Source organism: Heteronotia binoei, chromosome 1 (genome assembly GCF_032191835.1).
Source record: "Heteronotia binoei isolate CCM8104 ecotype False Entrance Well chromosome 1, APGP_CSIRO_Hbin_v1, whole genome shotgun sequence".
NCBI lineage: Eukaryota > Metazoa > Chordata > Lepidosauria > Squamata > Gekkonidae > Heteronotia > Heteronotia binoei.
Genome location: NC_083223.1, coordinates 127,460,500 through 127,476,774, shown reverse-complemented (window position 1 = coordinate 127,476,774; position 16,275 = coordinate 127,460,500). Strand labels below are relative to the sequence as shown.

The 16,275-nt window shown below is 42.4% G+C and overlaps 1 protein-coding gene across 1 annotated transcript in view; it reads right to left on the bottom strand.

Annotated features, from left to right (window-relative positions):
• The window catches only part of UTRN (utrophin), a 640,548-nt gene that overhangs the window by 439,387 nt on the left and 184,886 nt on the right, over nt 1-16,275 (bottom strand). Inside the window, exons 25-32 of the mRNA XM_060240558.1 lie at nt 15,634-15,780; nt 13,732-13,902; nt 12,109-12,288; nt 11,567-11,701; nt 9,795-9,944; nt 5,957-6,118; nt 5,583-5,711; nt 5,038-5,211 (exon numbers count right to left, since the gene is read on the bottom strand). Of these exons, the coding sequence (XP_060096541.1) occupies nt 5,038-5,211; nt 5,583-5,711; nt 5,957-6,118; nt 9,795-9,944; nt 11,567-11,701; nt 12,109-12,288; nt 13,732-13,902; nt 15,634-15,780 (1,248 nt within the window). The remainder of the gene's footprint in view (nt 1-5,037; nt 5,212-5,582; nt 5,712-5,956; nt 6,119-9,794; nt 9,945-11,566; nt 11,702-12,108; nt 12,289-13,731; nt 13,903-15,633; nt 15,781-16,275) is intronic.

Here is a 16,275-nt window from a genome sequence, read left to right as displayed (position 1 = left end):
AAGCACCAGCGCCGATCCCCGATCGGTAGTACCAAAGTCCAGGATTTTTCAGCGACCGCCTCCTGTGAGCATGCACAACAGCCCCACTGTGCATGCTCCCAGACATGGGTGCGACGATCCCACCAGTTCCTTCGGACCACCCCAGTTCAAGAATGACCGGTAGCAGAGGGGAAGGAGGGCAGGAGATGTGAGTGCACGGATGACCACTCGAAGATTATCAGTTACAGGTAAGCAACCTGTTTATCTTCTTCATGGTCTCTGTGCTTCACACCCATGGGAGAGTAGCAAGCTAGGCTTACCTGGAGGTGGGAGCTGACAGTCATGCCAACAGAACTGATTGAAGAATTAGGTTGCCCAACTGTGCTCTATGATGCCTCCGAATGTCCATGGCGTAGTGCCGCATGAAGGCATGAGGTGACGCCCACGTGGCTGCTATGCAGATGTCAGCCAAGGAAGCACCTTTAAGAAGCGTTGTGGACGTGGCCAAGGCCCGAGTAGAGTGGGCACGGATTGGACCTGGCAAGGGTCGCTTTGCTAACAGGTAGCACAACTTGATGGCCTCAGAAATCCACATAGAAACTCTATGTAGTGGAACTAAAAAGTCCCTCTCCTTCAAAGGGGAGATCCTCCACCCAGGACCTGGTATCGGAATGCAGTGCCGTAGATCACAGCCAGGAGCAGCGCCTCAGGGTGACCGCAGACATCAAGGTCTTTGCAGCTGTGTCCACCATATGTTTAGAGGCCATCAGCTGATGCTTTGCTAGAAAGAAGCCTTCCTTCTGAAACTCCTTAGCCACAGCTCGCTTTTCTTCTGAGAGCATTGCAGGAGTGAAGAGATCTGCTCCCAGAGGGAATATTTGTATCTGGCCATACAGGTGGAGTAGTTGGAGATTTTTATACCAAGGGCACCCGCCGAGTGGAACCTCCTACCGAAGTTGTCAATCCTCTTCCCCTCCTTATCAGGGAGTCTTTTTGGCATTTGAAGAGAATACGACGACCAAGTTAGGGCGGGGGTGGCAAAACAGAAATTCCGAGCCTTGCTCCTGGATCCGACACATATGATCCATCCTCCTGAAAGAGATGGGAGTAGACACGGGCTTCTGCCAGGGTTCCTTGATGGTCTGAAGTATGACCTTAGTTATAGGCAGGGCCACCGTTGTGGAAGTGTCCTTCTGCATAATGTCAAAGACGGTCGATGACTGGTTGGGGTTGTACAATCGGTAAGGAGAGGGTCTGCGCCATATGTTTGACTAGTTTTCCATACGATTTTAGGTCCTCAGAAGGAGAGATTGGAAGGTCCTTTGCTGCCCAAGGGTCCGGAGAAGAATCTGTGAGCTGTGGGTGCCATTCCACCTCAGACTCAGACGCTGAGTAGGATGAGGAATCACTGTCTTTCGCCCTCTCAGGTAAGCAGGGTGCATCTGAAACGATCTCTGTTGTATGTGATGTACAAGCCTGGACTTTTCGCCCAGAGATCAGCACCGACAGCGGGGTCAATGTTGAGGCCGATGGCTCCTGTTGGTCCCAAGGAGAACGATGGGAAACTCGAGAGCGATGCAAAGCCTCTGAACACTGATCCCAGTCGGGGTTCTGTGGGGGATACCACAGGTATGGAGCTTGATATGGAAAGCCCCCAAAGGGATAGGACCACTGCCTCAGGTCCCAGCTTGGTGGCAGAGGAGGGCGGTGAAAAGGGTCAGGCAGCTCTGGTGCCTGATCCTGCAGTGCTGCAGGCTGCACCAATGGGGCCGATCAGTCCTTGGGGTGCTTGGTGTCGTGCTCCAACGGCAAGCCGGAATGGCTACTCCCCTGAGAAGCGTCCTTTGGGGAGATCGATCTCTGCATCAGGTCAATCTCCAGGTCCAAGCCGGAGAGGGAGATAGGCTGGGTGTCGCCCGGGCCCAAGGGGCTCTTTGATCGTGCCGGGGAAGCCAGGAGCTGCTAAGGTGGAAGAACCAGAACAATCATCAGGTCTGGGAACCCTCTTTGGTGGCGGGGAAGGAGTACAGTGTTCCTGGTGCCTATGCTTCTCCTTCTTGTGTTTCTTCGCCTCCTGAAAGAATGCTCGCCTTTACCCTTAGTCTTTTTTGCTGGGGTAGAAGGTTCCGATGCCGACACCAAGCCCACACGCTGGGGGGGGGGGGTTGGTGCTAAACAGCTGAGTCGACTGACTCGCTGCCAACGTCATCAGAGCCGTAGATATCAATGCCATCTGCAGAGTGAGGGCTGATTTGAGTAATGCCGCCAAAAGTCTTGCCGCTCTGTTTTTTCTCGTCTGCTTCGAGAACTTCAAGCAGTGATGGCAGGTTTCCACTCTGTGTCCCTCTCCCAAGCAAAGCAGACAGAGGGAATGTCTGTCAGGAGGGGGAATTTTGCTTCCGCAGTGAAGACAACGTTTAAAGAAACCCCAACGCTTTTCCGTAGACATACAAAGTAGCGGCGGGAGGGGGGGCGGGAAGACCCCGAAGGGTAACAACTAATACTACTCTGTTTTTTTAAAAAAACAACTAACAACTAACTAGGGGAAAACTACAGGGAATACCCGGAGAGAACAAGGTAAGTAGCGACTGGAGAAGTCCAGAACGTGACTGTCCGACGCGGCGGTCAAGAAGAAACTGCCAGGATCGTTGCACCCGCATCTGGGAGCATGCACAGTGGGGCTGTTGCACATGCTCACAGGAGGCAGTCACTGAAAAATCCTGGACTTTGGTACTACTGATCGGGGTTTGGTGCTGTTGCTTCATCCCATGGGTGTGATGCACAGAGACCACGAAGAAGATTAGTGGCTTCCTCCACTTTTTGATTTGTGGAAACCACTGCTTGCTGTGATGTATACAATGGGCAATTTGTGCTTACCATCAACCAGCCTGTCTCAAAGTATGAATTAGAAATCCATTCAGATGACAGTTTCCTATTCAGGTCAGCAGGGAAATTGTATTCAACACTAACTCTAGCCTACTTGTTATTTTATGGCAACTATCATTACCAGTGAACCAAGAACTGGAGGAAGGAACAATATGCACATAGGAAAGTAGGACCATTGTAGCACAGAGGGTCCTAATGGCATGGTGTGGCCTTCCTATTAGAACTGAGTGGCCATGACCACTCTTTTAGTAGTGTTCCTTCCCACCACTGCTGCCCTGGCCAGTTCTCACCCTACACTGATACTGATTGCATTGGAGGGCCGGCATAGGAGACGCGAGCCTCTGGTGCTATTTTACCCACCAATCACCTGATCGGTGGGGGGGGGGGAGCTTTAAATCACCTGGGAAGCCGCAGTAGTCCATCACCCCCTCCTGGGCATTGAAATGGTATGGGAAAGAGAGGGGGGGGAGGCTGGGGAGCGCAGTCCTTAGGCAAATGAGGGATCTGACTAGGACATGGGGAGGGCAACTCCCGCCCTGCCGGCACCCTAGGCAAATGCCTAGTTTGCCTAATGGATGACCTGACCCTGCCCACAAGGCAAAAAGCTCTTCAGGAAGCTGGTTTCTCAGGTTGGGGTCACTACTGAGAAAACCCTCACCCTTCTTGACACAAGATAGACAGTTAGTGGACCTTCAATAAATGCCAAGATGAAGACAGGAGAAGACAGGAAGTATCATGCCAGGAAAGGCAGTCCTGAAGGTGTGAGAGTTCCAGGCCATTTAGGGCTCTAAAGGTAAGTATCAATACTTTGAATTGGCATTAGGCAATGCTAAGCAGTTCCCTACGGGTGCACCCCTGTGGGGAAGGTGCTGAATTGGGTGCCTCCCTTTCTGGCAGTGGTGGGGGAGCCAGTGAGCTGGCATGGCTATGATCTGGACATCCGGACTGCAGCCCCTACAGCCAGGTCGCACCATGCAGGGCCAGGGCACTCAGCATAGCCACCGGTGGTGGCACTGAAAGAAGCTTTTCCCTGCCGTCTCTCAGGTAAGGTGTCAAGGCAAGATTGGCACCTGTGGGGGGGAGGACTGGGAGTGGGAAACAATTTTCACCCACAAGTGGGGGGAGAACAGGGGTGGGGGCAGGGGAGTCAGGGCAGGGGAGTGCTTTTGCCCTAGCGCTGGCACTGAAGATAGGCATTATATGTGCTGACAAGGACACTCCTGTCAGCAATCTGGCAGCTGTGTTCTGGACCACCTGCAATTTCCAGAGCATCCAAAGATAGCCCTGAGTTGAGTAGTTCAGTGTCAAGGTGACCACTCCATAAATTGTTGTGGCAAGGTCCTCCCAAGACAGATAGGAAGTCAGTTGGCAGTTGGCAGGCCCAGAATAGATGGTAAAATGTAGTGTTTGACACCAAGGACACATGTTTGTCCACAAAGAAAAAGAATCAAGCCATAACCCCCTAACTCCTGACTAAATCAACTGTATAAAGCTGAACCCCATCAAAGGTCAGTAGAAGTGGTCAACTCAGAGGTCCAGGCTCCCCCACCCATGTGATCTTTGTCTTAGATGGATTTAGCTTCAACCAACTCTCACCTAGCCATTCCACCACTGCATTCAGGCAGGAGGCCAACACCAGAATTCCAGCTACCAGTCACTCCTTAAATACGAGGTAGAGCTGGGTGGCACCTGCATATTGATGGCACTTTACTTCAAACCTCCTGACAATCTCCAAAAGAGGGTACGTACAGATGTTAAATAATATTGGGGAGAGAATCGACCCTGTGGAACTCCACAGGTTAGGGCCAGCAGTGACAACCTCTCTCCACTCATGATTAGCCTCGGGGATCAACCCTGGGAAATGAGAAGAACCAGTTCAAGGCTGTACCCCTCACACCCAGGGAGGTTAGGTGGTTGATGGGGACCAAATGGTACCCTGAGTCAAAGGAAGCTGACCAATCGAACATGGTCAGTAGCACCATCCCCCCTGCATCAAGGTGTAACCAGAGATGCTACAGTTCAGACAGTAGGAGTATTTATTTCAACTGATATTCAGAAGTACATATCTTCATAACAAAAGGAAACAATACACATAAAAATTGTTTATTACAAAAAAAAAGGAAACAATACACATGAAAGGGGAAAGAAAATCCAACAATAGTATTATCTTACCATGCATTTATCAAAGTGAGACTGAATTATATCTGGGTCAATGTCCTTCACATCCATGACATGGAGCTCAACTTTTACACTATCCAAAACTCGTTTACAATCCAACATACGTTGCTCAAAATTGGCTGGTTTCTGGAAAAGTTGATACTTTGTGGACACTTCCCGCAATTTCCTCTATTTATAAGAGAATTCAAAAACAAGTTTATAATTCTAACAACAAAGAAACTAAGGCAATTTTAAAAATCACATTTTGCATTACCATTAACACCCATTTTGAATAATTTCAAAATTGATGAGTCTGTCCCATAAAAACATGTCAATAAGAGTAGTAGCAATAATAATGTCTATAAAACATGTTTTTTTTTCTAAAATAACAATTCTAGGCCATCCATCTCCTTTTTGTTGACCCAAATGCAAGGAATGTCTTACAATAATTTTCATTTGATAACTGAACTGAAATGGATTTTAGGCTTTTTGCTTTATTGTATTCAATGTATTCCAGTAAAGAAGCAAAATTTACAATGGCAAAGATTTCTGATAATTACCTGCAAGGCATCCAAAAGAGACCCTCCACGAGGAGATCTACTTTCAGGGGAGGCTGGCATCAGTGATCGCACATTCCTTTTTACCTCTTCCAAGATGGATTCATGAGCAGCAATCTCAGCTTGGATTTTCTGCCAAGTAATTCAAAGAGGGGGGAAAAACCAGCTTGTGGCAAATATCAGCCTAACTAACAATAAATCATAAGTTCCTTATGAATGCAATGTCTACATCAGTCATGCTGCTGTAATGATAGTCTACTGCATCCTCCTCCACACACACATACGCACACATAAAGCTAAATTACAGTACAGGCCCCCTTCGTGAGGCAATCTATCATCCTACACCTCAAAATCCTGAGTCAACAACAAAAAAATACCTGTGCCTCCTGAGGTATTTGGAAGGCATCTATTCTGTCAGTCAAATATGAAGTTAGCTGCCTATCCAGATCCTTTAAGCTTTCCTGTAAGTCTTGCAACTTGCGTTCCATTTCCCGCATCATCTGAAGCTGCTGTTCCAAACAAATCTGCCTGCTCACTGCCTAAACAGAGGAGCAAAAGAATAAATTGCACAACACAAATGTTTTGAAAGTTCCACACATAAATCTGAAACAAAATGAAACTTGCACTATATTCTTCCGGGTCCTTTCTTGTTGCCATGAGCCACACTGAACCATTCCACCATGAGACCTGCTTTAGAGCAGGGTTGACCAAACTTGCTTAACGTAAGAGCCACAGAGAATAAACATCAGATGTTTGAGTGCCACAAGACATGAACATCAGAGGAAGGAAAGGAGGGAGGGAGGGGTGGAAAGAAATCAACTTTATCTTTAAATACATTTGCCAAGCTTCTGGCTGGCTTTGCTTGGAAAAGTGATTTAAATAAACAAATGCCTTCTGCAAGCTTGCTGATGGGGGAGGGGCTTCAATAGCCACCCAACATGTGTGCATTAGAGTCTCCTAACAAAGATGTATACCTTATCACCTCATCCCATTGTTATCTCTCTTCCAAATACTGTTGCCTCCAGAGTGTCCTTGTGGCCCCACCTTACATTATTTCAGATGCCAAAATTGCAGGGGAAATCCATCCAAGTTTACTATTATAACAGGGTCTTTCAATTAAGCTAGGATTTCCCCTAAAGTGCTCTCAAGAGAAAGTGGCCTGGTTGTTTGAATGCTCCAGGAGAACATTTCCCAAGGTTCCTTTGCCTGACCCAGCAGCAGTCCTCCAACTCCAGGTTTGCAGGACCATAACCAAAGTTCTCAGCATCTCCCATATAATGCAGAGTTCCCTGGAAAGCCCATCACCTCAAACTCTTGTGTTAACAGTCATTAAGCAAGTCTGCCATTCAAGTAACCCAACTATCCTGCCTAGATTATCATTCTGTCTCCTGTTGCCATACCTTCTATCCAATCTCCTCCCCATGACTATAGCTGCACATTTTTCATCTCTCTCTCTCTTTTTTTTGTTATGTTATTTTTTAAAACATTCAAGATTCATAAACAGGAATCTGAAAGCAGCAACCAAAATTTTACCAACAGGCAGCCAGAGCCTGCACTTTAGGCCCGATGCCATTGCAGTTCCTAATTCTGCACCAAATTTGGCCAACAGCAAGATTTCCCATTGGAGCCCATTTAATAAGGGCACAGCAAGCTCTCCATTCTTAGTTCTTTTCCCAGCCTTTCCTCTATTGCAGGACTAACACCTTCCTCAAGGCAGGTGGAGTATGCTTTTCTCCTTCTCCCATTCTGCTTCCCTTCCTGAAAATCATCTTCTATATTTTCCTATCTGTTTCCTTCTCTTACCTCCTTCCTCTTCTGATCTTGCTGGTTAGCCTTTAAAGCCAATCAGCCTTCTCCACAGCATCTTCACTTAGCTAGGGACTCCTTTCCTTTTTCATTCAAAAATCCATCCTTGTTTATCTTACCATTATCTTTTGGTCCCTTTCTGGCAACTCCTCCTCTCTTTAGGTTTTTTTGTTTTCTCCTGGACTGGCCACATGGGAAAGACACAGCTTGGATACAAGTAAACTTTAAGTTTAACGTAACACAGATCTTATTGTATTGTCACATATAAATGACTGCTGTATTGTTGATTTGCTTATTGTATTGTTTCCATTCTGATTGCCTACTTTATGCAGTACCACCACAGGGCAATACAGTTATCCTCTGGTTAAATATCTCTCTCTCTCCACCTTCCATTCTTCATTTCCCAGGAATTAAAAATGGGAACCAGGTACATACACCACAGACTAAAAAAATCCTCTTCTGTCCCAAAATTCAGGTTTTAGTTTTTCATGTGCAAGGGATACAAACAATAGGCCTGACATAGGGACTGATCTGGATAACAACATATAAAAGAACAGCACACAGGTGGATAGATCGAGAACAGCTAGAGCATGAAACTTACAAGGAAGTGTTACATCATTCTTCTAAATCAGGGGTGGCCAGATGTTTTTTGTCTACAACTCCCATCAGCCCCAGTCAGCATGGCCAATGGCTGGGGCTGATGGGAGTTGTAGACAAAAAACATCTGGAAAATTACCATTGGCCACCCCTGTTCTAAATCACAGAACAAAAAGGCCAAAATGGACAACAGCTTTCTGACCTTAAGTAAGATTTTCTGTTAAATACTACTTACACACTCAAATTCAAAAGGTCAGTGAATAGTACTTACCCCAAAATAAAGGATAGGCACTTTTTAAAACTACTTTAATAATTCACAACCTGTTCTCATAACAAATGGTGTAAAGCAGAACAACATCCAAAGGAAACAAAGTGCTGCAGATGTTAAGAGTCATTCTCACAAAAGATCAGGCATTCTGGCTCTAACAACACAGGCTTGTATTGTAACACAATAGCAAAGTCCCTCCCTTATGGAATGATTATGTTTAGTTATGAGGTTTACAAAGCCTTGAACAAAATTCATAGACATGATTGCAAATTCTAAATTACACATCCCAGCATAAAGGGCTGGATCCTAGTTACTGACGTGGAAGCAAGGATTGTTGCTGTTCTCCTTTCTGACCACAGGAAAATAGATTCCCAGGTCACAGGACCTGCATGGATTATCAGCAATGTAAGTTAGGAGAGCCCTGATCTGCATGACCCAGGCTAGCCTGATCTCATCATATCTTGGAAGCTAAGTGGGGAGAAACCTGGTTAGAATTTGGATAAGAGACAAAGGCAGGCAACGGCAAACCACCTCTGTTTGTCTCTTGCAATGAAAACCCTTCAAGGTAACCATAAACTGGCTGAGATTTGAAAGCACTTTCCACCACCAAATTATGAGATCTGCTGTCTGGAAGTGAAAGCTTCCTCCTCTTCTTCTGCCAGTTATGTTTTGTATGACTGCCCCTTTTCCATTGTACCCACCTAATCTGAATGGCTATATGTGCATGAAAAAATCATGATCCAAGAATTTACTTTCCAAGGGTTTAGATGGGACTGCAGGAACATGGAAAGATTCTCATTCCTTCTGCTGGCATTAGTTAGGATGAAAAGTCAGTTAAAATGGCAGTAGTTAAAATGAAAAGTTATGATTTATAAAACTGATTTGATTGGACTACAAGGAAAGGCAAATGTAATGATCCTACTGTTAACTGAGACATCTGTGCCCTTCTAGTAGAATCTTACCAGTCGCTGAAGTTATTTAGAATCACCAGCCACAGCTTAATCTATAACCTAGGAAGCACTCCTATTTACCCCAACTGTGTCCTAATTACCAATCTGTTTATATAATCTGTAGGAAAGGAACAGATATATAGATATAGATAGATAGGAAGAAACTTAAAATCTTATCATTAATTGTTTTACCTATGATAGTCTGCAAGGGACACAAAAATACTGCATAGAAGGCCAGTGCATAGTGTTTGGCTTCTTGGGTGTCAAGAAATGCAAATCCAGTATTTATTTATTTAAAAAATTATTAGCCTCTCCTTTCCCCTTTGTGAAACTCAAGGCAACTTACAATAGACATTAAAATATATATATTATAAAAAGCACAATAAAAATAAAACAATTATAAAACCCCATAAAATCACAATTTAAAAACAACTACTAGGACTACCAATAAATAAAAACTAAATCAGTCAAAAGCAGTCCCAAATAAATCTATTGTGTACTAATGATTTCTGTCAGCTAGTTACAGATAGTTCAAACCTACCCAAAGGTATTGAAAACAAATGATTCCTCCTAATTATGTATACTAATTCTTACCAAATGGCTTAGTTCTTCATAACGCGCATTGAAAGCTTCCAATTTTTCACTGATGATTTCATCAAGAATTCCTCCATCAATCAATGTTTGGCCAAGTTCCCGAATCTGAGTCCGATTATCAGCTGGATGGCGCAGGACAGACTCCAGTGACTAATGAGAAGAAAGTTAAATCAAAATTTGGGTGCCGATAGTCAAGCTCTCATAATGTACTGGGACTGACATGTCATCCCAGCATTTTAGAAGAATGCACAGCATGTCCATCAGCAGACCTTACCACATTCAGCAGTTATTGTAACTGCCAATTAAACTATGTCTATAAGGGATAACACAAAATATATCTCTATCAATAAAACAAAACAGGGACCTTCTTCACATGCTGGTGTTATTCCTGATTTTTTTGGGAGTCGATCCACAAGCACTGGAATCAATTTGGACAGGGCTGTTAGACATATCTATCCTCCCCATGCATTTTTACAGTTGCGGAGACCATTTATTGTTTACCACATGTGGCTTAAATAATGAGGATTGTCAAGGGAGGGTGCTGTCATCATCACGTTGTTATCAGTGGTGTCACAACACCCACCTACCCAATTTTTAAAAAAATATCAATATAATGCTGTAATGTTGTAAGTTTAAGTCTCTGTCTCTTTCCTTCATGGAGATTTACAGAAAAAGGCATATCTCTGAGAAGCAAAAGGCTAGAGCCTTATATGTTGCAAAAAAAATGAAAGCTGGGAATTCAGAGAACCTGCTTAAACTATCATTTAACACTACAGAATTGTATCAATATTTTAGAGCCTTTTTTAAAAAAAAAAGGTGAAATCACTGTCTTGGGGGTGGTGGTGAGGGCATGCTTTAACAATGATGACAGTCCAGTCATTGAAAAGTGAGCTGCATGTGGATGAGAGTGGGCAAGACAAAAACAACCAATAGAAACATTATATGCTATAAAAAGTTGACTCGAAATTGGCTTCCAGAAAAAACATCTGGGTAAAAGCAGTCTCAAAAGACCTGAAAAGATCTGGGTGGAAAGCAAGAAGTGAAAACTAAAGACACAAAAATGCATGAAGAAATCAGGGGTTAAATCACAGCAGTATGGGATCAGAATTGATTTTTAAAATGTGGGAATACCCTAAATATCAAAATGTAAACAATTTGGGAGGGCATGTTTTGTTAAAAAATACATTTGTACCCTCAGTAGCAACTCCCATTCCTGCACTTATTAGTGGGAGGTGAGAGGTCTTAAAGGGAACAAAACATTTGAGTGCATTCCCTGTTTAGGCAATGTCAGTTCCCAGCATACCATTCTCAAATCTCTACCAACCCTAGTATCTTTCAGGGACCACCAGCAACAACTATGTCTCTTTGAGTTGTGACAGCAGTCTCAAACAGAGAGTGCTGCACTGGCACATTTTTTTTAAATCATGCCTTTAAATTGCTATATGCTATGAAGCTGCTAACAGCCAATAATTTTGCTATCTATTGATGTCACTGAGGAGAAATAAAGCTAGCCCAAAGAAAAGAATTTCAATATGAACAAACAGGAGCAGAATGAGTAAACGTTTTCACTTAAATGTTCATGCTAAATATTTGACTCAGTCCTACAGAAAAGCTGTTAATCATTATAAAGGCTACGATAAGTCATTTATTCATTACTGTCATGTTCTCTCTGAAGATTGTGATGGAGAATTTGATCTTTTAAAATTAGTCCATATAGATTTGCTATCTTTTCCCTGGGCACAGATTAACTTTATACATTGTCCACACAGTACCTCTAAGGCCTCATTGACAGCATCTGCTTTATCTGGCAAGTTTTCGGTGCTTTTCATCCTATCTTCCACAGTATTCAGCCATGTAGTTTCTAAGTCCAGATAGTGAAGTAACTCAATCCAGCATGACCATACTTCCTGAGGATAAAGAGTGTGGGAGGGACCTTAATACATTTTAAAAATTCAGTGTAGTTAATACTGCTGTTCATCAATAACTGAAATCATTGCAGGCAACAACAGTCCAGTATTAGAAAATCCAACCACCTCTGCATTATTATACTCTCTTATCTGTGCCATTTTCTTTACTCTGTGCTCATTTTGTTGTATGTTGTATACAATGTTGTATGCTCCCAATAAACCTGGGAATAATCCTTTAGAACCTGGGTATTTCAAAACATGGGCATTATACAAGGTAATTTTAATTCACATTCTAAAGAAAAAGCACAACACAGAAACAGGTATCAAGTTTGTTTACGGGGAAAGAGCCTTTTACGCAGGTTCATGGTAGGTTATGGGGTATATGAAAGGGCACTCTATGGGCATACCTCCAATGTGTGACATTTCCCTCGAATCCTATTGCAGAGGAGTTGGTAATTCTCCAACACAAGATTAAGTTCACTTGTTAAGTCTTGACCACCAGATGGCAGTTTAGCAGCTAGCATCTTGATGTTGTCTTTCAGAATCTTCACCCGCACTTCTTTCTGCAGCACATCCTCTTTTGCTCTCTGATCAAAGAAAGCAAATGCTGACCAAGCTCATCCTCATTCAAAGTCATGGCTCTCACACAGAAAATAAGCCTCCACTACTAATTAAATTACTCGGATAAAACACAAATTATTATTTCCAATTTTATTATAATACAAGCGGCCCATCATGGCAGCTCACAGGTTTTATAAAATTTCACTAGAGTTCAATTATATTCCTCAGACATTTGTATCTCTGGTTGTGATTTTTTTAATGCTAAGAAAGAACAAAAAAATGCTGAGCAAAGAACATGCTAGGTGCTGGAAGGGGGGGGGGGGACAGCAGCCACCTAAACCATTCGTAATTATCTCATCAGATTTCACAAAACTTGCAACTTTGATCAAGCTTTCTCCTTTCCCTTTTTACATTTGTTTCTTTAACCTTCCTCCAAGCAGCTCAGGAATGCACAGTGTGATTATCATATTTTATTCACATAACCGCCCCAAATTACCCTGAGCAACTATAGGCTTAAGACCATCACATAAAGTTTACTGCCATTTGAATTTTGAACCCAAGTCTCTCCAGGCAAGGACAGCAGTTCTCATACTGTACTCATACTAGACACTTATGCTCCACCCACATCCACTAACAGTTCCTCCTCTGATCCAGCTTAATTGAGCTCCCAAGAGGCCCACAAGCCACTCTGTTTGGAAGCTCCCATTAAATTGCAAGGGGGTACTGTTCTCACATATAGAAGCAGCCAAAGTCATCTAAAACTGGCCACACCAGGATACATGGACAATCTGTGGTTTCTCTTTGAAAGTGTCAATTAATATGTACTGAAAGATACTGAAGTATAGTGACAAAAAATAAACAGCTAATGTTTTTATATTCATAATGTTATAAATCAGATTAGACGAAAAATGCATTAAGTCTTACTGTAAGCTTGAGCTCTTACAGCCCAAGCTTCATCTCCAGTTCTCTCATAATGCTGAATTATCAGAATGAATGAATGAATGTATCATAATGCTGAATTAGGTATATAACTCTACTTAGGCAAGCTTCCCCTAAACACCATGCCGTAGGCGGAACCAACAAACCAAGATAGGCAAGTGGTATCCTCAGCATATATGCTTGCAGTCCTGCTCCCAAATGTGATTATAGCACTTTATAATTCAATTCTATTTCTTCCTAATACCAAAAGTTTAGACATGGCTCCATGTAAATGCTTGCTTGTCTACCTACAAAACTTTGGAGAAGAGCATTTTCTTAAAAACCTGTCAATTTCTTCCTCTCATACCTACTTTGTTTCCAAACATGGAATAATTTTTTAATATATGTTAAGCAAATGTTTTAAAAGTATGTTCTAGAAACCTACAACTACTTAACAAAAAGCTATGTTTTAATTAATAATGAATAGTATAAACTCAAGCTTAGTGACTTAGAAAACTTTAATACAGTCAAGCTTTCCTATTATTTCTTACCTTCATTTCCTCCACTGCATTTTCCAGCTCATCTGGAGTCTTGTATTCAAAATCTCTCTCTAAATAATCCTCTTCAGCTTGAGTCATCCATTCTTGCATCTCTGCCAAATCTTTCTTTAGGTTTACAGCTTTTTCCTGACTCTCAGATAACTGATTTTTCTGATTAATGATCTAGCAAGTCAACAGAAAACAGCCCAGAGGATGTTATTATTAAAAGTTATTTGCATCATTCAAGTAGGCCTTAAGAAAGATATGTGAAGGGAAATATAAAACATCAGAGCATTGAAATTTTAAACAGCTTAGTTTTCAGATAGCATTTTCTTCTTAAAACATGGATGGACTTATCAAACAGTAGAAAGTGATAGAATCACAGAGTCAGAAGAAACCTCCAGGGACATTTAGTTCAACCTCTTGCACAATGTAAGAAATTCACAAATACTTCCCTCTAAATTCACAGGATTAGCATTGCTTTCAGATGTTCATCCTCCAAAGAAGTAGATCCCACCACCTCCCAAGGAAGGCTGTTCCACTGATGAACCACTCTAACTGTCAGGAAGTTTTTCCTAATATTTAGCCGAAACCTTTCCAATTCACTGGTTCTGGTTCAATTTCAACCCACTGGTTCTGGTCTGACCATTTTTCAACAAATGTAAACCAAGATCTTATATCTACTGGTTGAGGCAGATGTACTTGAAAGCTATTCTAGCTATATAAAGATGCATATTGTAGGTTCAAGTACAAACAAATTCATTATTGCAAATCATCACAGTGTGAAAAACAACCATCCCACTGTATGGTGATGAGAGCATTGATTCTTATTCCGGGGGGCGGGGGAGAGAGAACTTCTGTTTACAAAGATCAACATAGCCATAACAAACACTGATAGGATATTTCACTTAATCTGGAGAAGCCACTGGCTGAAAGACCTGAATTTTGAAGAACAACATTTAAGGGAATGAATGAAAAGAAAAAAATCATGAGTAAAAGTTAGTTTCAGCCTATAAAGGCATGATACAAACTTGGCTAGGATTGTATGAAAAGGCAAATCAAATCAGTTCCTCTTCAACAAACAAATTTTCTGTTGAAGATTAGCTAGTCAGGTATTCATTTTACCTTCTGCACTTATACAGAAAACCTAAAAGCTAACAGGGGTTGGGAAGGAAACTGGTTGTTTAGAAAATGCCAAAAAAAAGAAGTCCACTTACACACTTGGTAGAGGATATGTCTACATGGACATTATAAACAAAAATAATATATGTGAATATCTGGTCTTCAGGTGTTTAACTGGCAATGTAGATTAAGAAGGTAATGGAGTAAAAGAGAATTTACAAGCATGCTACCTAACATTTAAAACTTTATCCTTCTAATGAAGCTACATTGAAATGATATATGCTATTATCTATACAATACTTCAGGACTTCAGAAATTTCTCTTATATGCATTGTACTTATATTACTATGTAGTATTTACACTGTAAAATGTCTGAAGCACATTAGTCAGAATTCCCCATCACCAGCAGTGAAGATGCAGACTGAGGTGGAAAAGCAGTGAGTCACATAAATCCAGCTTGCAAGTTCAAGACTGAGATTAGAAACAACCTGAAGCCCACTCAACAAAAGTATACAATTCTAGCTACAATGCTGTATCAGTAGGGCCCATCAGTTTTATGGGTTTACTATTAAATGGTTTTAAATGGCTTATTATATTCAAGTGGATTTTTTTTTTGCCTTATTGCAAGATTATTGTAGAAGTCCAAGGGTCCTGTTACACAAGGGTGCTGTATCACAACTAAAGTTTATCCATGTAATGTACACAATATATCTACTATTATGAATGCCAACTAACAATCTAGATAACGCATAAAACAAAACAAAAAAACCCCCAAAACTATCAGTTACTAACCTGTTTGCTCAATTTTTCCCACAGAGCTTGAATATCTGTCAGCTTAGACTTCACCAAGGCATTTACAGGTTGGCTTCTTAAACTGGACTCTATCTCTTTCATTTCTTTTAGAGACAGCTCCGTCTTTTCCATTTCAGTAACAAGCAGCTGAACAGAGGTAGGAAAAATGGTTGTAATATTTTTCTTTCAGAATGCAGGCTTATTTACTGCCTATTTTTTTATTTATTTGGTGCATTTATCTTGCCCTACCTCAAGAAGCTCAAGGCAGCTGTGACGGAAAGCAATGGGTTAAGCATAAACTGAAGACGCACAGGGCTGCGTCAGGTGACCTGAGGGTGGGGGCAAAGTGCTCGGAGCTCTCAGGGAGGGGAAAAAAAAGTAGTTGAGTGAGAGAAACTGCTGAGGCAGGAGTTCAGTCAGTCGGAGTCTGACAGAGTGGAGGCCTGTCAGAGAAGTCTGTCAGTGGGGACCTGACAGAGACTGAGAGGGTCAGTTCGAGCCTGCCAGAAGGGCTGAGAGGGCAGCTGATCCTGTGAAGAAGCTGGAGACGGAGACGGGGAAGTCTTCCAGAGACTGCCAGCTGGACAAAACCAGCCAAGAGGGCTGTGTGTGTGTGAGTCAGTTAAGACCGGAATGGTCACA